Raw genomic sequence first — 21,226 nt, forward strand, 5'->3', positions numbered from 1 at the left:
AGGTGCTTTCACCATGTTTCCAACTAGTCCAAGCCAGGAAGTGCCAGAATTCTTCCATGAAATCCTGCTGGGAAGGTGAAATGTCCCAACCACGAAGGTTCAGAGTAAACGCTCTAGTAAACTTCTGAACAACTGCATGGTGAGTCTCAGGGGGACTGGGAGTTCAGTTAAGTATCTAAGAGCTTGGAAGCTCCTCCCAACCTCTTGAGACTGCCAGTCCTGAGCTAGAAATCTTGCCAGAACAGACTCTCTTATGGCATTTCTGGGGTCAGGCCAGAGGCAGCTGCAAATTGAAAATGAATGGAGGGAGAATCAATTAACCCAGCTTTATAGAAACTGTGTTCTGGGTTTTGTTGATGCTGAGTGACTGCTCCAGTATGGTTTTTATCAATTTATCCAAGTCTTACTCCTATGCCCAGTTCTCCAGGACCCACATAATGTGTGGAGAAAAGAGAGCCAGCTTCTTCCCCTTCAAAAAGCCGTGATTAGAATGGTCAGAAAATAGGTTTTTATGTGCTCATTCTCCTCTATGGGCCAGGCTCTCTGGCTAGACTACATCTCCCATGGTGCAACACTTTCACTCCTCTTGATAAAGGGGTACATCATAGGAGTCCCTTGGTTTGGTGCATCATGGGAGATGTAGTCTGGCCAAAAAGGAGAATGAGTGCATAAGGCACCTGTATGATCACTGACTGACACAGCTGGCAGAAGTCTGTAGTACAGACATGGTCTTAGTCATGTTCACACTGGGCCTTTTATTCTCCTACCTTGTGTCATCATGTCCACCTGAGTGTAAATTTCTGCCTGATCAGAATCCTCCATTCAGCATTTTAAATGTGAGTCTACAACTAGATCTAGGTCCCAACAATTGTACTTTGGTCTTATTATTTACCAGTAATGCTTTTCTGGATCAGACCTCTTGAGATTCACCCATGGCTGGTAACTAACTGTTAGCCAAAGTTACAGCCTCCATACAAACTAATGCAGTAAAAGAGAGAAAAGAGGGTAATTGCCTTGTAAAAACAGCATGGACATTTGCTTTCTTTTTCACTGTAATTCTTATATTCAAGGCTAACTTGCATGCTGCAGAATCCTTGCCATGTTATTGACAGGACTTTTGGGAGAGAGGACTTTTCTCTATTTTTCTTACATAGCAATTCCTTGTTAACATAATAAGATTAAACCTTGTGCCACAATCAAAAAGCAGTGCTTTCTCCAAGCCCAGACATTATCGCTCTCTTCACCATATTTACAAGGATTTTTAAAAATAATTTTTAAAAATCTCAAAATCTTGAGATAAATATAATGGTGTAGAATCTTCCCATTCTTCTCCAATCTGATTGCAGTGGTGGCCAAAGGACGTGGGCCTAATTAAAGTGCCAATCAAGTAGAAATGAGATTTGTTGTATTTATACAAATGCTCTTTTTCAACCATTCTAGACTCATTCATCTTCCAGCAGCAATACAGCCAGCAGTCCCTTCCTTGACTGCCAAATCCAGACCAGGATTTACAGAGACTCAGCATTATGACACTGGGTCCAATGTAGAGCTGGGAGTAATTTTTCAGCCAAAAATGTTTTTTGTAGAAAATTGCAGATTCGGCAACACTGAAAGATTTGGGGAATTCATGTTGATTTTCTCTAATTGTTTCATAACAAAAAGTAAACAAAAACGTTCCACAAAAATCTAAACATTTAATTTTAACATTTTTAAAACAAAACATTTTGATTTGTTTTTTGTTTGAAACAACTTTATTTTCAGATTCCTTTAGTGTTAATTTAAAACATTCAGAAACATTTTAAAAGGTGTCAAAATCACAAAATGCTTCGATTTTGTCAAAACAAAATGCTTCATTCAACCTGAAATGATCTTTTTTTACTTTTGAATTCACTGAAAATTTCAATTTTTTTCATTTTCAGTCTGACCCCAAACATATTCTTTTCTGTCTTTTCAAAATTGCCAACACACCAAAAAAATCCATTCTTGGCCCAGCTTTAGTTAAGGGCTACTGAACTAGAGAGAACCACAGGGTCTGTCTGCATTCAGCACCCTTAATGAGAATTCTTCTTTATATTCTGTCCAGGTGAGTCCTGACTCTTCTCTACCATGAGGGACAGTAAGGATTTTGCTTTTTTGTTGTTTTTCGGTGACAGGTGAACCTCTAAAGGTTCAGAGATCTAATTCTGTTGCAATTAAAAGAATTGCATATCCAACCACTGGGACATTTAAAATCTACGTCTGAATTTTTACAAGAGGCAAATACATTTATTATTAATTATGTATATTGCAGCGGTGCCCAAATCCCAAAATCAGGATCAAGCCCCTACTGTGTTAGGTGCAGGACAGGCATGTCAGTAAACAATTCCTGGACCCTTGAGTCACCTCTAATTCATTACTGGAAGTTCAGATGCTCATACATAACATAGCCAGATCTACCAGTACTTCCTGGGTCTGCAAAACTGGAGCTGGAAATCTTATAAGAACAGGCTCTCTTATAGCACTCCTTGTACTTTCGGCTCCCAGATAGATCGGGGATAACCCTGAGAAAAGCTGTTCTCTTAATATTTTGGCACTTATACTTTGAGTCACAGGCAGATCCAGGACAGATCCAGCTTGTGTGTGTGTGCACGTACGCGTGCCAGGGAGTGTGGACTGGGAGGCACTGCCCTTTGTTGGACAGAACTAAAACTTCTCACTTGAGTGACATAGACCGCACATTGCTATAGAAAATGGAGATTACCTGGCAATTCAAGTGGCAGGTAAACAAGAGTCTTGTAAACCCTATCCCTGCCATTGCCATGAGTGTCTGAGTGCAGAGCATAATGAGAACGGTACATTCCCTAGGAAAACACAGATTTATTACAAAAACAGTGGGCCAAATTCTGATTTAATTAAACTGGAGCAAAAGGCTTAATGGACGTACTTATTTTGGTGTAAACCAGGCATATTTTGGTTTAGCTAATGTCAGTTAAGAACAGGTTTAAACTAACCTGAAGTAAACCACCCTTAAAACTGCAATAAGAGCAAGCGGGGGTTGTGCCTGTTTAACTAAACAGTGCAGCTTGTGGACAAGGCCTAAGTATAACCAGTGCAAGTGTGCGTGCAGACCAGCTACGCAGGAGATTGTTCATTCCCCTCTCCCTGCACTGGCTCATAATCTTGTGCCACCAGGCATGAGTTTTACAGGGCCTATCTAACACATTGAGTGAACCTCCCTGATTCCCTTACATATGTGTGCCTATATTCATGGATCTCTTATGGGCCCTACCCCCCTATCCTGAGAACCTCTGCCCCAGTTACTCAACAACTCAGACATCCTGGCAATGGCTGAGATCGTAGAACTTTGCTTCCTGTTATATCAGAGGGGCTGGTTTTGTGGGGAGAGGCACTGGACTGGGAGAAGAGAGATCTATGTTTATTTCCAAGCTCTGCCACAGGTTTTAATGTGACCTTGGGCAAGTCACTTTTTTCTGTGCCTCAGTGGGAAGGGGGGTAATGATAATTCCTTTCACCCACTCTTTGTCTGTCTTGTCTATTTAGAGAGGAAGCTCACTGGGGCAGGGATTCTCTTTAAATATGTGGTTTTACAGTGCCCCACACACACACACAATGGGGCCCCAGTCTCAGTTGGGGTCTCTAAGCATTATTATTATTTATTATTTGCATAGCCATAGCAGCTAGGAGCCCTAGTCACAGGCTGGATCTTTTTCACAAAGGCCAAATAGTGAAGGGGTTGAAGAGAGCTCAACTCGGCACCATATCATCATGGGATTCACAGGTGCTACTGATGTAGTGTTATGTCTCTTGGGATGAGCATGTATGTGAAACTGTGGGAACTCCTCACTTAGAACCATCTTACATTTACACTAGAAATGTGTCCAGGACAGCATATTTAATACCTTTATTTTGGAGAGAAAAACTGACGACAAGGGGCAGAGCTATCCTCCAATACCATCCTGAAGCATTGATTCTGATAGTGATGCATAGGGAAGAGTGGCACATGCTGAATCCCACTTCTTGCCTACCTCCATTTTTATATCATGCACATCACCAGCACCTTGAACTGTCCCTGGAGGCCACCCATGCAAGAAATGACCTGGCCCAATGTTGCTTTGTTTCTGAGACAGGATGAGCTCACAGCCAGGAGTGGGACGCTAAGCATTCTCGCCATGCTTACATGAAATAAAATGTCATCAAAGCTCTTTTATTGTATTTAACCCTGGAAGTCTCAAAGCGTTTCTCTCACGGTGCCTGTGTTTCTAGGGCCTGCGTATCTCTCCCTGTATTGTTCCTAGAACTGCTGTAGGAGAGCTTATCAGGTGCCACAAGCAGAGATTTTTTGGCAGCTGTCCACGCAGTAGAGAGAGCTCAGTTGCACCCTGTTATCTGGTTTACTGGCCTTTGTCAGGGTGGTTTTCAAAGGGGGCATCTACTGGGACGTGCAGCAGGGAACTGGAGCATTCTGTGCAGGTTGCTCTTCAGATCAGGAGCATTTTCACAGCAGACATCAAGTGGGGCAGAAGTTCTGAAAATGCATCTCATGCTTTGGGTACCCAGGCTGCTGGGAGCTCTGTTCACCTCCAGGCTTTTCAAAAGGCAGTTATTGCCACATTTGCATATGGTACCAGTGACTGCTGTGCCTACCTGTTGGCAAAAGCACAAATGTCCCTGCCTTGCTCTTGGACTCTCATATGCAGCAGGGAAGCCCGGTAGGGTCCCTCTGGTGACTGCTGGGGGATGCGAAGACCCCAGAAACATACAAAGCATTTTTTGCTCAGATGAGTGTGGCCACTTTATCACATTAGTTATCTCCTGCCTGTTTGGAAGAGCTGCTGGAACAATGTGTTGGGAAAGGTGCACACACTAGATTAGGCAACACTCATCGAACCAAAATGGATACATCAAAAATAGGCATTGTCAGCAGCATCCGTACATAGTCACCCAGGGGACACAGATAACTCTAGGTGTGCTGCCACCCTGCTCAGGCCTCCTGGCACCTCCGAGCACGTTGCACCATTGAAAGTTGAGTGCCTGCCCTAAATCCCGTGGGCTGATGGGTATGGCACAGGTCCTGCCGTGCATGCGTGGAGTTCTGTGTACCCATATGCACAGCCCAAACTAGCCACTGCGCCAGCCGAACCTCCCTGCACTCGCTAGCAGGTTCAGACGTTCCAGCATATCCTCAGAACTCAGTGTGCCCATTGGCCTGGGCCACCCCTTTCAATGGGTTCTGAGAGCCAATGCATCTCTATCCCTCCACCCCTAGCACTTAGGGATCCTTTTAATGGGTCCTCAGAACTCAAAGCACCCTCTAGAATGTGGAAACATTCAGGATGCGCCCACAGCTCCACCGCACATCTGGGGCCTCCCAGAGTGTTGCCAGCACTGCTGTGAAACAGCTCTTAGCTGGGAAAAGCAAGCTGGGCGCTGCCATGCAAATGAGCCAGGCAGAGCATTCAAGTGTCCTGTGAAGCGAGAAACATCTCCGCACTCCTGCTGAACTGAAGGCTCCATTGTATGAGCTGCTCTCCTCTCTCTCTCCCCGTCTGCCTCCCTGTATGCTGCTGGGGCTGCTTCTAGCTCCTGGAAAGCCCTGATATCCAATTCACCAGGCTAGGGCATGACTCAGCCTCCTGGAAATATCAGCGATCAAAATAGATTGTGTCCATCTACTGGCGAGAAAGAGGAAGTTTGGACAAAGTTGGAGGCGACAAGATCATTGCAGTGCAGAGGAAAGAAAACCGGTACCAGCCGATAGCACCCATAGGAGCAGGATCTACAGAGGGTACCAGCTACAAAACTAATACACGTCCCAAGCCCAGACTGCGCAGGATTCAGGAAAAATTGGTGCACATTAAGGGAAAGTCCCTTCAGGTGAACTACAACTCACATGTTACAAACAAGGGAATACTGTCAAGACACAGAGCCAGCTTCACCCTGGCTCTGTGCATTTTCACAACTCAGTCAGGGCACCGGGAGGCTGGCAGCATTTGAAAGTCAATTGCAAACTGACTTATGGTCAGGTCAGGATTTGCCCCTAGTTTGTTAGAAAGGACACCTTTTCATATAGGGCCAAATGTAGGATTGCTCCACATGTGCTTTACAAATGGACTGTAGCATATGCTGCCAAAGCAGCAGTAATGTGGACAGTCTTCTTGGCAGCACTACATCTGCAGATGGTTCCTGCTGGGACCAGAAGGGTGAAGGCAGGGCTATCACTGGGGTTGTGGTATATGCATATATCTATGAGGACAAAGGGCCAGACTGGCAAAGGTATTTACATGGCTGAATGTACAGAATGGTGCCTTCAGCACTTCTGAAAATCCCACTAGGCGCCTATCTGCATCTCCAGGTGTCTAAATACCTTTGAAAATCAGATCCCCCAGCCTTTAGATGCTTGCCCCTGCCTTGGAATGGGTCTCTAAGGTTCCATTGGAGCAGCTTCTCCATGGATTTTAGGAAGGTGTCATGGCCCAGCAACAGAATAGCTCATAGCCCGGCTTGGGAGCTGGTAGACTTTCAGCGAGGAACACACATCTTTTACTTAGTGGGATTTTCCCCTCTCAGATTTCCCTGCATGAGGATTTAGGGTATGGTGGTTACATCCTCACTAGACAATAACCAGAAACAAGCCCAGCCCAACTCTGTGCAGCTCTCCCTTCTGCTGAGATTTAGCTCTTCTTGGGCTGTTCTCTGTATTCCCTGAGAGCTGAATTTAGTTACTAAGGCTAGTAGTGTGGCCTGGTGGATGGGGTCCCAGACGAGGAGCTGGGTGACTTGGATTCTTATCCCTGCCTCTATCACTGATCTGCTGGATGGCCTTGCACAAGTCACTTCCCTTTTTTGTTACAAAGTTTTGCCATCTATATAATTAAGGTAATGCCACTGACCCACCTTCATAAGTGCTTAGAGACCTTTGGATGACAAGCATTTATTTATTATTCAATACTCCACCGAGCCCAATACGTTGTCCATACCCTATCATCACCCCATGCTGGCCGAGGGTTTTGTGATATGTTCCTGCCAGAATGCACCTCATAGATTGAAAGTTTCACCTCAGCACGCCCAAATCACTAATCACTTTTAGTACTTCTATTATCTATGAATTTCATGTCATTCATTGATTAATTTTAAACCCTACTGTTGTAAACTTTGATCACAGCAATGGGTGTTTATTTGAATGGAATTTGTTATTGTTTTCCACAAACTCTCAAAGAAACACAGATACATTTTTTTTCATACCATGAACGTTTGTCAACTTTCAGGAGACTGCAAAATGTCCCAGTGGCATTCCTCTTCTTAACATTACAGCAATGGCTGGGCCCCACAGTGTCAGGGGTGTCTCTTCCTGTGCTGCTCACATGCACAGGAAGAGACAGCTGCTGCTATGGGGAACTTACATTCTAACTCGACAAGCATCATTATCCCTATCTGATAGATAGGGAGACTGAGGCACAGATTCTGAAAGGTATTTAGGCTCCTCACTTCCAGCAGATCTGGGCCTAACTGATTTGTCCATGGTCACGCAGGAGCCTGCCTGTTGCAGAGAATTGAAGCCAGATTTCTTGAGCCCCAGTTTTGTGTCTTAACCACTAGACTACACTGCTTCCTTTGAACACCCATCACTTGGCAAATACATTTTTAAATGGTGAGAAAAACGTTTTACAAACCATAGCAGAGAAATGTATGACTTCCCCCTTCCCCCTTCCATGTGCTTAAAAATAGACAACAATAAAATCTACCTAGGCTCAAGCAGTCCTGCCGTTTAGGCTCCATTTCTTGTCAATCTCACTCTTATATATATATATATATATATATATTTTGTCATGCTGCTTTAGTTTTTTAGCCAAAACATTTTACAGCATTCTGGTTCCTGCTCTCTCCAGTAAACAGGCTGATGTTAGTCAGCTGCATCAGAAAAGTGCCTGCTTTTGCAGTCTTCTGATATTTTGCATCTATCATACTTGTCATTGTAGGATCCACACACATATACACACACAAAAGATGGCCGAATTCTCCCCTCTGGCCATCAGCAGCCAAGGAGACAGATTAGACACATGACCAAAAAGGGCAATAAGGAACTATTTGCTGAAAGGATGGCTTTGCCATCTGGTGCCCCTGCGTGACCATTCCAGCTGTCTGAGAGCACATGGAGGTGGAGGTGGACATTATAATGTGCCCATTGCTTGTCCAGGAGATGATCTAGGATGACATCTTGTTCTCATTGAAGTCAATGGCAAAACTCAAATTGACTTCATCCTGGCCCGGATTTAATGCAAAATCTCCCTGTTACATTAATTGGTGAAATTGCACTATTAGGCTCCAATCCTGCAAGGAGAATTGCACTGATGGAAGGTGATGGAACTCTGTGGGTGTGCAGGGCTCCCCACCATCACAGGTGTATCATTGCAGGTCAGCCCCTGCCCCACACTGTCCCTACCCCTCCCTCTACACAGCTCTGCAGTCCTGGGCCACCCAGGCCCTCTCACAGATCCAGAGAGGCCCAAGGCACTTCCAGCTTTTGAGGCCCCTAGCCATAATAAAAATAAAAAATGATGACACATGAAAACAGAATAAAGCACCAAAAAAAGAGTGTGACATAATTTGAACATTTTTTTTTATTTAACAAATGCTTTTCTAGCCTTTTTCTGTGCAAATGCACTAATTATTGAGGAAAAATCTATCTTTCGTGCAATGTCATAGTTGATATTAAGTTGATATTAAGCACGGTGAGCGCTTTTGACTCTCTTGCGATTCTCGAACACGTTTAACATGCTCTGATAAAAGTGGGTCATATCTGCTGAGAAGCTCAACTATGCCTAGAAAGTTTCTATTTGTACGATCATCAATACATTGACTTGAACCAAAGAAAGCCAATCCCTGCCCAGAAAGAAAAAGGATGACATTCAGGATGTGCTCAAGAAGTTTTCCAGTTATTAGTTTCTGTAGAGAGTTCAGTTAAGAGTAAATTCTCAACTGAACTTTCAGCTGATGCTGCCTTACTGGCTGGTTTCCATGCAACATAGTTTTCTTTGTGTGACAAACTCTCATGTGGTGGTTTCAGTCTTTCAGCTTCTTCTGACCTCTGTTGATGCTCCATCCTGATTGATCAGAGAGAACAGATGCATTTGCAGCACTTTAGTTCAAAATGAAGCAGGGTGCACAATACAGAGATTGTTTTACCATACTCCAGCATAACCAGTCTCTTGTGCAGGTCTCACCATTTGGAAGAGTTTTTGTCAGCAGAGGAGTAGGGAAAGCATGATTATCAGCATCTTGTGGAATGTTACTTGGTATTTAAAAATAACTAATTTGAAGAAAAGATTGCATCTGGGCAGCATTGCTCTTGTCAATAATTCCAATGTCAGTCACAGTCAAGCCTGTAGTAATCATGAATTGCTCTTGCTGCGTAAGATCTACATCTTCCTGTTGCTGTTGAGTTTCTTGATCGTACACAGGATCTTCTGCTGCATCTGTTACTGTTGGCACATCTTCTTCTTGACTACTGTCCTCACGTTCAGGTATTGGCATTGAAATATCATCTGTTGCAGTTGCGGAGTTTTCATTATCTGTAGCATTGTTTGTTGGGGAAGGTGTGTTTTCCAGTGGTTTGAGAAATGAAGTTATTGGCTTTGAGCTCTTAGCTGCTGCTTCACTCAGTTCTTTTCACCGTCTCTGGCTTGCACCACTTTCAAATCTCCTCTTCATAGTGATCTATCTGGTCAATATCCACACCTGAAATATTCTGTTGTAAATAAGTAGCTTATCTATACTTGAAATCTTCTACTGTAAACATGTACACAAACGCTGAATGGTACACAAATGCTGAAAAGACTTAAAATGAAGGAATACTAATTAAGAACACAAAATTAAACAGTCAAACTCCATGTGCTGCTCAGGTTTTATTTGACATTTCAAACCTGTGCAAGTTTAATTACTCTCTACATCCCCTTTTCACTTTGCAGGGCTAGATGACACAGTGGTTAAAATGCCTAGAGAAATTTGTGTCCTGTCTTCACTAGGGCTCCCACCGCTCACACCAGTGGAGGTGGTGAACTGATTGTCTCATGATGTGGAATTTTACAAAAAAACAACCCAGTGCATGTCCTTTTCCTGGAATTTGATGTTTTCCTGGTTTGTGGATGAAAAAATGAAGGAAAAAAAAGTTTTCAGTTTGTCAAAAAAAGAAAATTTCCACACACAAAAATTGAAAAATGAAACCTTTTAAATGTTATTTTGAAATTTGTCACAGAAAATGCTATTTTCCAGGCAGTTCCAATCAGTATACTTATTCCTGTTTTACAGGTGGTGAACTGTACAGAAGAAACAGAGATGCAGGGAAGTTAAGTGACGTGCCCGTGGTTTCCCAGCAGGCCAATGGCAGAAACAGGAACAGACCCCCAAGACCTAATTATCTCATTAGCTGATCTCACACAAACTCCAGTGTGGGTTGTATGCATACAATGGATTATTAGGTTCCACATCTCCTTATTCCTAGCCCAGTGCTTTGTGGCCCCTGCTGCACCTGAGAAGAGGCACAAAGGTAATAGTACTGCTAGAAAATAATGTCATGCTTTTGGGAGGAGGAAAGTGGAGAATGTTGCAAAATCATGAACTCAAGTGAAAAGAAATTCCCAACCTTCTACATGGTGACTGCGTGTCACAAGGAACCATGGTTACTGTGATGCCATCAGGGATATGCATATGGTGCATGGCATTGGCACAGTCTCAGCAGGTCTGGTAGTAACAGGGCTTAAGAAGAAAACAGCGAGTTGTCTTTGTTATATGATAACATACTGATGATGCCTGTTTTAGGCCAGGCCTATACACAAATACAGCAATATGCCAATTTAACTAAAAGTATGATTCTAAACTGATTTAGTTAAATTGGTGCCACTTAGTGTGTGGATAAATCAATAGTTCATAAATCAGTTTAAACTGGCTTCTGTCAGCTTAGCTTGTAAACAGAGAGGTGCCAGCTAAATCAATGTCCATGCATCCCCAGAGAGATTTGCACCAGTTTAATGAAACTGATGCATATTTGCACATAGCCAGACTCTGTTGCCTGGCTGTTGGTGACTTTCTGCAGATATCAGTATAAACCCTAGGAGAACTCTGCCATTTCCCTTTGAAGTTCACCTTTAAGCACAAAGGCACAGCTGTAAGTAATTAGATTTCAAAGCCATAATTACTGTATAATGCTCATTTTATAATTACATTCAGTGCCCCCAAGTGCCCCTTGCAGTTTCAAATGGATACAGAATTCTTCCTCACTTCCTGTCTTTAATCATTGTACAGTGTAGCTGTGTGTTGCCTAAAAGCTGCTGCATTCCACCCCAGAGGTGGCCGCCCATCAGTAGTAGGGGATGAGATCCCTGGGCAGGGTTTGTGTTTCCTTTTAGTTGCTATAGCAAAGGTGTTTAAGATCCCACCCTCTTTCTGGACAATAAATGGTATAGAAATGTTAGATAATATTTTCACGCTCATTATCAATTACAGGGGTCTGTGATGGGGTGCAGTCCCGGTGTGAACCAGGAAAGGGGTTCAACCCCCTTCAGTGGACAGAAAGGTGGGAACTAGCCATCAAAGACTGTCTGGCCACACAGAAGGGCTGGCAGCTGTGGCTTGTTTGGCTGCTAGGTTTTGGAGCCCTGTCATCTAATTGGGATGACACAGGGACTAGGTATCTAGGTATCTAACTGTGGGACTAGGTATCTAACTGTGCTGTCACCTCTGTGCAGCTTCTCTAGCAGTTGTGAGTGGTCAGCCCTAAAAGCCCCTGCCCCTGGGTTAGACAGATGTGTGTTGTCCCGCTCTAGCTGCCTGGCATCTCCTCCATCAGCACCACCATTCCCAGTGCAGAGATGAGTAACATGTTCCACGGTGAAAGTAAAACTGCTGCTGCATTTCTGCTTTGCAGTACCTCCCAGGGTGGAGGGAACCAACCTGGGAAAAATGAATTCCTCCTGCCTCATGTATGATTCCTGTGTGTCCTAGAGGTGGAATTGTATGAGAAACTTTGCTCAGATCCCTTGCCCCTAAGTCTGGGGAAGTTAAACCTGACCATCACATGTAGAATATTACAGAGGAGGGAGCAGTCTTGCCTCTGTTAGCCAGAGCTTGGCGGGGGGAGGGAGAGCACCACTTGATTGGTTAGCACAGAGGGCTATGAGTTCTGGAAGTTGCTTTGTTTCTCTTCACCTCTAGCAGGTGGATGAGACACAGCCCTCTAGGCCTGGTTTGCCTGCCTGCATTCATGCTCTTCAGTTGTTTTGCAACAATCCAGTCAACACAAGGGTGGGATGCCATTGGGTGAGTGCAATTAAGCAAAAGCTTCTGGTTGCTCAAAGCAAGTGTCATCCACCATCCTTGCTGACCTGGCCACTGGGTGCACTGATGCTCTCTACTTGATAAAATCAAAGAGCAGATTAACTGTATGTCATAAGCCCTATAGTGCTGAGGTAGTGGAGAATCTGTCCAGTGTGAGAGGCCTGTGCCTCAGGAGTAGGAGGTTCTGAGCTCTATTTGCTTTGATCTGAGGGTCATGGTGCAGATCCGTTAGGTAAGATAGCTAATAGCTATAGATATGCTACTGTATTCCCTTAGCAAACAGTGGTGGTGATTCACTAGCGTCAACCAAACAATTATACTTTGCGCAGCATCTTTTATACAAACTGTCACACAGCTCCCTAGAGCTACATAATACAGTTCAGGTATGGATTGACTATCTTGCACCCTGCTAGTAAATATAGCAAGGGGAAACAGGGCAATTGTTACCAGTGAATCAAATCTTTATGTGGAATGAGTCTGAAGCAGAGAATGTTACATTCCCTTGGCACCTCTTGTGCTGAAGGATTCTGATGCACAGAAATCACTCAGCCTGCAGCTGAGAGAAAGACGCACCTCTGGGGTGGAACACAGCAGGTGGTTTAATGGTGTACGGCAACAGTTTAGGATAGGATTCTATCTGGATGGAATTTAGGTTACCTTCTGGTGAGCTAAATCCCACCCAGATAGAATCCTATCTACTTCTGTGCCTGGACACACAGCAATTGCTGTAGCACATCAGAGGCCCATCTATACTGAAATCCTGCCTCTGCCTGGCCAGCTGCAAAAAGCCTGAAGTGGACACTTCTGAAATAACCAGTTTGTAGGGAGCTCTGAGTGAGGTGAGACATTGTTTCCATACCAGCTATGCTATAGCCACTCCTTGAAACACAGAGTTAGCCCTGAATCTAACCAAAGTCCTTCAGCCAGGTTCTATGGACCATGAAGATAACTGTTCTTGAGTTGTACTGTATGATCCCGTCTGCACAGAGCCATCCATTTCCCCATGGATGGCAGCTGCCCAGAGGCTGGCAGCTAAAGGATGGAATAGTTTAGTGGGAGCAACAGGACTATAGAGTGGGGAAAAGGCAGATGAGCTTATTCACCTGAGCAAATAGTGGGATGTTCACCTGCAAGTCTTTCCAAAAGCCACTGGTACAAGCTCTCCCCACACACAAAAAAGTTAGAGAGGCTGCAAGAAAGGAAAGTCACTTAGTTGCATTGCTGTTTCTTTTGCCACCGGCGCTGCCTCTTAGCAGAGAGTAGCAGCCCAGTGCTGGAACCCAGAGGTGGGGTGGGAAACCTTTCTAGAGCAAAGAAGAAAAATTTGCAATTTGGCACATGGAGAGTTGCATATGTTCCACGCAGCCTAAGTTCTTCCTATAGAGCTCTCTCTCTCCCTGCACAAAATTCCTCCCTCCCCCCCCCCCCCCTCCTTTGCGAGCGCACAGAGTTCCCTGCTTCCATGCAGCAGGAACGAAAATTATTAATCAACTTTGCTCCTGTAAAATCAGAAATGTTCTCCCGTGAAAAGACACGGAGCCCGGCTGCCTGAGCTTGTGTCGGATGAAAGCAGCACATTCTTGGGAGGGGGGAGAGGAAAGACTAAGCCGCCTTTTCCATTTTTAACAAGTATTCCCTCTTTAATTATTACTCCCCCTCCAGCCTGTGTAGAAAAGATTTGCTCTGTCAGTCAAGTCCCTGACTGCTGTGGGAGGAGCTCCTGTAGAGGAGGCTGTGTAGCTGGGATGCTGAGACTGAGGATGGAGCTGCAAGGAGCCAGACAAGCAGAGGCGGCTCAAAGCAACTCCATCGCAGCCGGCTGCTGAAACTGAAGAGAGGGAGAGAAAGGATTGCAGGCGCCGGAGAAGCTGCAGCCCCCAGATTCCTGCTCGCTCCCCGCCGGCGAACTCTAAGGAATGAAAGCTTTCCAGGCAGACCTGCTGCTCCTCTGCTTCTTGCTGCTCAGCCAAGGTAGGACACGGCGGTTCCTGAGTTTCAAAGTAGGGTGTGCGGGCAGGTCGGGGATGGTGGCAAGGCAGGGGTGCTGGCTCTCCTGTTGGGGAGATCAAGCCAGGTGAGCCCCTGGGTTTGGCCAGGAGGATGCGATCGTATTTGGGAAAGGGTCCTTCGCTGGCAAGTGCATTGTGGAGTTTTGCTGTCTCTCAAGGCAGCTCGCCTTAAAAAATGTTTAACATGCAAATTAGTTCTTTCTGCTCCAGCTACGTTAATTAGCTCGTTTGTGTGTAAACACTGCTCTGAACTCCTCTCCCCCCCCTTCCCCATTAGACCCCGATGAGGGGTTTGTTTGTTTTGCAAGGTTCTTTAGCCTTGATTGGTGGTTTTGCCTTGTTTCGGTTGGGGGGGAGAGCGCCTTGCCTGGGGGAGCTGCAATTGCAGCGTGTTTTGTGATGGAACGAGGTGCCTCAGATGGCGCGTGTGGGTCCCCATGGTTCGGGTAGGGGGGATTCGGCGCTCCCTTTTGGCGGTATGTTTCCAAAGCTGGAGAGAGCCGGGCAGTCTAGAGGAATTTCCCACACAACTTTGATATTGAACAGCCAGTCCCAGGCGTCGGGGTGGGAGTGTTATTTCAGACCTGTGTTGCTGGGGCAAAGCTGTTGCCAGTCACCTGTGGAACATGGAGGGTTTTGCTTAAAGAATTGGAGCTGCTTGTGCCCTCTCAGAATACCAATGCCAGGTGTTAGCTGTGTCACATGAAGGCATGCATGCATGCAGGACAGGGCATGGGGTAATTAAAAGAAACCACCCACGAGTCCATCTGTTGATTAAATGAAGGGTGAAACTTTTGGGGGGAGAGTGTAGCTTGTAACGGGTGTCTGTTTCCCCCCCTCCCCAGCCTCTGGTTGGAGGCATGGCGCTCCACAGTAGCCTACTTGTTGCTTTCTCTTCTGAGCTGTGGGCCAGACATGTTGCTGGGTGCCCCCTAACACCCTGTTACCACTGACGGTGCTAAGGGGAGAGCCATGTTTGCAATCAAAGGTGCTTCGATCTGCTCAAAAGAAACCCACCATGTCTGCCATGTCAATTTCAGGCAGAACAAATCTGAGCTCTCCTGATACACTGGAGCAGTGGCAGGTTCAGGTATATGAGCAATTTGGCAGCCTGGCTTTTCCTTTCTCTTCCCAGGCCCCCTGAGCCTCTCTCTCCACTCCCTGCAGGTCAAATGGCAGTTTGCTAGCAAAGCTGCAGAAGTTTGCCTTTCAGCTCCAGAAGGGCCTCACTCCCCCCCCACATACACACTTCCCAGGCATTGTTTTTAATTAGGACTTTTTAATGAGCTTTGCTGTTTGAAAGCTGCCGTGTAGATCCGCGTCTTGGCTGTGTGGTCTAGTTGATCTGCCTCTCTGCGGCGACCTGTTGGGAATGCACCTCTGGTACCTTGCATATTCATGTTGGGTTACATGGCAGCACAGCTAACATCGCACACGGGCTGGTTCCTCCTGTAAGAAGGATAAATTCATTGCCATGTAGCTGTTGCTTGCTGTGCCTGAGAAATGTGACAGTCAGCAGCCGGGCTGTTAGCCCACTGGTGTGTGTCTTGTTCTAGCCCCTCTCCAATCTGTCTGGCTGCTGAGGAAGGGGCAGCACAGATCCAGGAGCTGAAGTGTATTTCCACGACACATTGGTGCTTCCCCTACTTGAAATTCCCCATTCTGACTGCATAGCTGGGCTGGTAGTGTTTATGCACGCCTGGGCACAGTGCCCATTGTGGTGCCATTGATTTCAATAGCACATGCACCCATGATCTTAAGAGTGCCACTTGGGTTGTTGGGTCATACAAGTGGCATGTTGACTGATGCAGGTGGTGTGCACCCATAGGGCAGTAACTTCTCATGCAGGAGGGAGCTCATAGGTGAATCCCACTTGCCTCACTCACACAGGTAGACCCAGTGAAGTCAGTGAGCCAGACCTACCCATGGTCTATGCAACTGCGAGTCCAGGGAAGTCAGTGGAGTTTCATTCACTTACACTAAGAGTGAATTTGGCCCAAATGGACCTGTGTGAATAGCACACTCAGGACTCCTACTCCCTCAAGTCAGTAACAGCAGATTGGCAAGGATCACGTATGTATGATGCAAGAATCATGCATAGAATATTTAACTTAGGCATGGGCCTTGCATGAGAACCTCCGATAACTGATTCTTCTCCAGGTAAGGTCATTGGATTTCAGCCCAAGGATTTGTCCTAAGTTGACCCCATGCATCTTTGTGGCAGGCTGGTTTGATGCTGTCCTGAGAAATGATGCTGAACAACATTGGACTTCTGGGGATGACCATACGATGTGCTCTAACAGTGACCATACTTCCCATGGGCTCCTTGTCCTGGGGGTTGAGCGCATTGCATTGGGCTGATATAGATTCACATTATGGCTTGGCTGACCAGAGATCAATTTGACCTCCCCGTGTTAGGATTTCACAGTGCAAAGTGTGTCTCTCCTTTAGGAGGTGAGCCTACTAACACACTTCTGCTTCCTTGTAGACCCTTTTAAAGCCTCTTAATGGAATAATTTTGAGACTCACTCTACAAACCCAGATCTCAAGCAGAGCTCCACATGTAAATGTCCAGTATCTAATCCACTGGGCCCCCACCCCATCCATCCCCTTTCTGCATTGAGAGGTATTACAGAATAATGAAGGAGGATGATCTCTCCTGTAACTGATACCTATGCCTTTGGGTCAGAGCGAAGTCTCTTAAGGTCTGGGGAGAACAAATCTCCTTCCCATGTTGTTTTGTTTTTTTTAATTCTCTGATTCCCCAGCAAATCCCTGTCTTCTGGCTCTGAAAGTTCACAGCTGCCAGTGTTTTGTGTGTAGAGTCTCTTTGGGTTGTTTTTGTGTGGTGGTTGGTTGGTTGTTTTTTCCTGGTGTTGCTGCTTTTCCTAAGTCCTCAGTATCATAGTGCCTGGTGGAACCAGGATAAAATCACTGTGAAATTTACCTCCTGCTGGGGGCAGATGTGTTATGCCCTTTGATGTTGTCATCCAGAAACATGAAACTCACTTCTTTATTTTTTCTTTTTATAATGTCCAATTATTTTCCCCCTTCACCCAAAAGAGCTGAGGTTGGAAGAAACAAATAGCAACATGGAAGCCCCTTGCCATATGTCCGATCCTTCACAGCCAAATCCCAAACATGCTCTGCACTCAAGTGGAATTTCACAGTGAGAGCCCGTGAATCTTCTGTGTTAAATCCATCTAGGGTGGGTCCCATGAATTGTGGCCTGGTGCAACAAAACAACAACAAACAGGTGGAGGTCTGCAACTTAGCTTTAAAACAAGGCTTGGGTTGGGTTGCGTGGTCTCCTAGAGCCAGGCACCAGCTCAGTCATTGTAGAGGAGAATTTATAAATGCAAGGGAACCAGCAGTGTGAGCCCTACAATCTCGTTATGATCTAACCAACTTCCAAGGAGGGGATATGGCAAATCACGCCCCCTCCCTGGACACCAGTCTAGGCCCTGGCACGGGAGTGCTCCTTAGCCACCCTTCTCATTATTGCCTTGGTTTCCCCACCTCTTGGCTTAGTACCTCTTTTGACGTCATCCCTGTCCACCTGAAACAGATGTCTGCTTCTCTTCCATCTTTCAAGTGCCTCCATAATCCATGCCCCGACAGGAAACTTTCCTCTGCAGAAGTGATCTGGCATAGGTGTCACTTCGTTGGAACTGTTGTGCCAGTGTCTTGCGTCTGTGTTACCGTAAGCTCTGTGGGGCATGTCCTTTGGCCACGTTCTGATCTCAGTTACCCTGGTGTAAATCTAGAGTAACTAGACAGATGCCAATGAAGTGTCTATCTGGCTGTTTTCAGATCAGAAAATAGCCCTTGCCCTCAAGAGTCTGAAGTGCCCTATTTGCCCATGGATCTCTGGCTATCTGCTATTGGGATGGTAAACTCCAGGCTCTGTAGGAGCTGTACAGAGCTTTTCTTCCTCTGCCCTGCTTTGAAGAGATTGCAGTCCTTGCAAAGGACTCCTTAAAATCAAACCAGGACCCTTTGCCATAGGGCACTTTATTATTTGCAGTGTGTGAACATTACCATGACTGGTCATCAGACCACAGGTGACAAGGGCAATGAAATTGTGAGGTTAAGCTGAGAAGGGAAATCAAGCCAAATCCAGGTACAGCAAAGGGCTGGGAATACCCAGTTGAGGCACTTACCCAATCCTCTGCCTGTAATGCTATGATGGAAGAGAACAGGGTCGATGGGTGACGGTGAATGGACCAGAAGCTTGCAGAATGGTGCTGATACAAAAGAAAGGTGAACCTCCGACGGGGTTGTATAAATAGATTTACACGTAGGGCTGGTGAGTTAACCATTCCCCTCTGTACATTGGTTTTTTTTTGTGGGGGACACATCTGGGGTGGTGCATGCAGCATGAACCTTGATGCCACAAACTGGAGAGGATCCAGAGAAGGATCCTTTGCTGAAAAGTTCCGAAAACACAAGTTTTGGACTCTATCCATAGTCCTCTTGCCCTGCAGGGAGTTGGGAGAGCCTTTATAGGGGGACTTGCTGGTATGTTCGGTGGTATTCCCCGTGCAGGGCAGGGAATTTCCATTCTCCAGAGATATTTATGGAGAAGTAAAGAGAAATGAATGCATCAGGTTTTGGAGAATGGGGTGACCTCATAGGCTGTAACCAGTGCTAAATGAGGAGAGGATTATTTTTCAGTCATTAACAGTGCAACAAGAAGTAACTGCGTATAATGACAGAGGATGGGAAATCCTGCTGTAAAGGTACTTGCCCTGGGAGTGCAAGGCAAGACTAGATTGGGGGGAAACTGGAATCAGCTCCATGTTAGAGATGGAAAAGGGCTGCTGGGTCACCCAAGGCGCTAATGAAGCATCATTGCTCTCCTGTGCTTTGTCCAGTCCGCTTCTACTTGATTCTGATGATTGGGTTTGTACAAACAAATGGGTAGGTGGTAGAAATCGATCGGTAGGGCCTGCAGTGAGATTCACTAGAGGACCAAAGATGCCTTTTTTAAGCTAGGTATCTTCCACCAGCTGCATTGAGTCATAAAAAGGGGTCACTGGCCTTTCATTGAGACCCTCATTACTTTCACAGAGCAAGGGAATTCCAAGTAATGGCTCGTGTCTTGAGGCGAATGCTGCATCTGTAACTGGTCTCCCTGTGCTAAGGTTATGCGGAGGTCTCAGGGCAGGGTACAGTGCAGAATACATCTTACATGGTGCAGTCCATCTCAGGCAGGTGTCATTACTTTTGTCTCTTGTTTCCTGGATGCCTCACTGTTACTTTAAAGGGACATCGGTTAGATAAAAAAATATAGATAGAAAATCCTGACCTGTGGTACTAACACCTTAAAGCAGAAGCTCCCAATCTTTTCCCATATTGCAGCATAAAATGTGTTCTGGGTTTTTCTCTCCCCTGTAAAGGGGGGAGGAGTTTGGTTGGGACTCTGAAACCTGCCCACAACCCCCAGGTGGAGAACCCATGTTGTACATTATTGAATCACAAATATTTTTTTAATATCCAATAGCTTTTCATCATTCCTGGCTCAGGTTTCCTTGTTTGTCTCTACTTGCACAAATAGAAAACAGGTTAGTCAGTTTCACTTTTTGTTTTATTGTCTCTTACATTTGGCTTCTCGTGCGCTTACCTGATGCTGCAGTGTTTGGGTCGCAAAGACTGCGGAGGATTGGCTATGAGATCATCCCTATTTGATGTAGACTTTACCAGACCTACACTGTTTCCAGTTTGATCCAACAGTTTCCATTTAAAGATGATCAGCAAAGTGACATTACCAACCCCAAAAGCAGAGGAGGGAGAGCTTTCTAAAGAGCTCCTAGTTCCATAGTTACATGAGGGATGGATCTGCCTCTTACTGTACAGCATTAGTCAAAATTTAAAACATGCTTTCCATACACCGTTTAGCAGTTGATTGTGCACTTGCTGGCTTTCTTTAAATGTCACATTATTAGTAGGAGGTAGAAGATTCGTATAGTTAGATTCAGCCACCAGCTGTAGGATAAGATCTCATCTTAATTTGTTCATTCAGCACCCCCACATAAGAAGAAAACTACAGCAGTAACCCCAAAGCCTGCTGTAGCTGTAGAATATCGTAGGACTTGCTTTTAAAAGGGCATTCACATAACTGCCATTCATTAACAGTAATGTGACCCAATCAGGTCTTCAGCTGAGAATAATAGATGCCTCGGTGTATGGAGTAACTGAGAACAGTGTTCAGTGGAGTATGCTCACACAATGGATAATTAACCTCTGCGTGCAAGGAAAACTTTGTGGGGTTGGGTTTGTTGCAGTAGTTTTCTATACAGTAAAGGGAAGATTCATCCCTTGCATTACTGCACTGAAGTCAGTGGAACTACACTAGGGATTGATTTGGCCTGATGCCTTAGCGGCTGAAAATTCCACCTATTGTGCAGGATGAATTCCATTGAATAACGCTGTGTTCCTGTGTGAGGATATACAAATATCCTGCAGGAATGGCGTGTTTAGGGTCTGGAATTCATACAGCAAGGCATGAGAGATCTTAATAACTACAGTATAAAAATACAGACTCAAAAAATATTTCATAACTGATGGCCTTTCTCCTGGGTACTCTCAGGTGGGAGGGGATCAAAGCTTTGTGCCATGAACCCAAGATGATAATCCTTCCTTAAAGAAGGAAGTGATCGTGAACTGGTGAAAAGTTGCGAGGCTCTTCCATCCACCCCTGCTGTTCTGGGCACATACCCTTCCATTTTCGTCATTAACTCAACATTGCTCAACTCCTGAAAAGAGATCAGAAGTGAAGGGCCTGGATTCTTTCCATTTCTTTTTTTCCTCTCCAGTGGTATAAATGAGTATTCAGGCGGTATACAGCCAGGAGTCAGTAAATGTCAATATTGGATAAGTGTTTC

At 45.4% G+C, this 21,226-nt stretch overlaps 1 protein-coding gene across 1 annotated transcript in view; it reads left to right on the forward strand.

Moving 5' to 3' along the window:
- The window catches only part of KIRREL3 (kirre like nephrin family adhesion molecule 3), a 728,850-nt gene that overhangs the window by 22,555 nt on the left and 685,069 nt on the right, over positions 1-21,226 (forward strand). The window contains exons 2-3 of the mRNA XM_044997029.1: positions 10,306-10,543; positions 13,993-14,301. Of these exons, the coding sequence (XP_044852964.1) occupies positions 14,247-14,301 (55 nt within the window). The 5' untranslated portion in view covers positions 10,306-10,543; positions 13,993-14,246. The remainder of the gene's footprint in view (positions 1-10,305; positions 10,544-13,992; positions 14,302-21,226) is intronic.

This window comes from Mauremys mutica, chromosome 22 (assembly GCF_020497125.1).
Source record: "Mauremys mutica isolate MM-2020 ecotype Southern chromosome 22, ASM2049712v1, whole genome shotgun sequence".
NCBI lineage: Eukaryota > Metazoa > Chordata > Testudines > Geoemydidae > Mauremys > Mauremys mutica.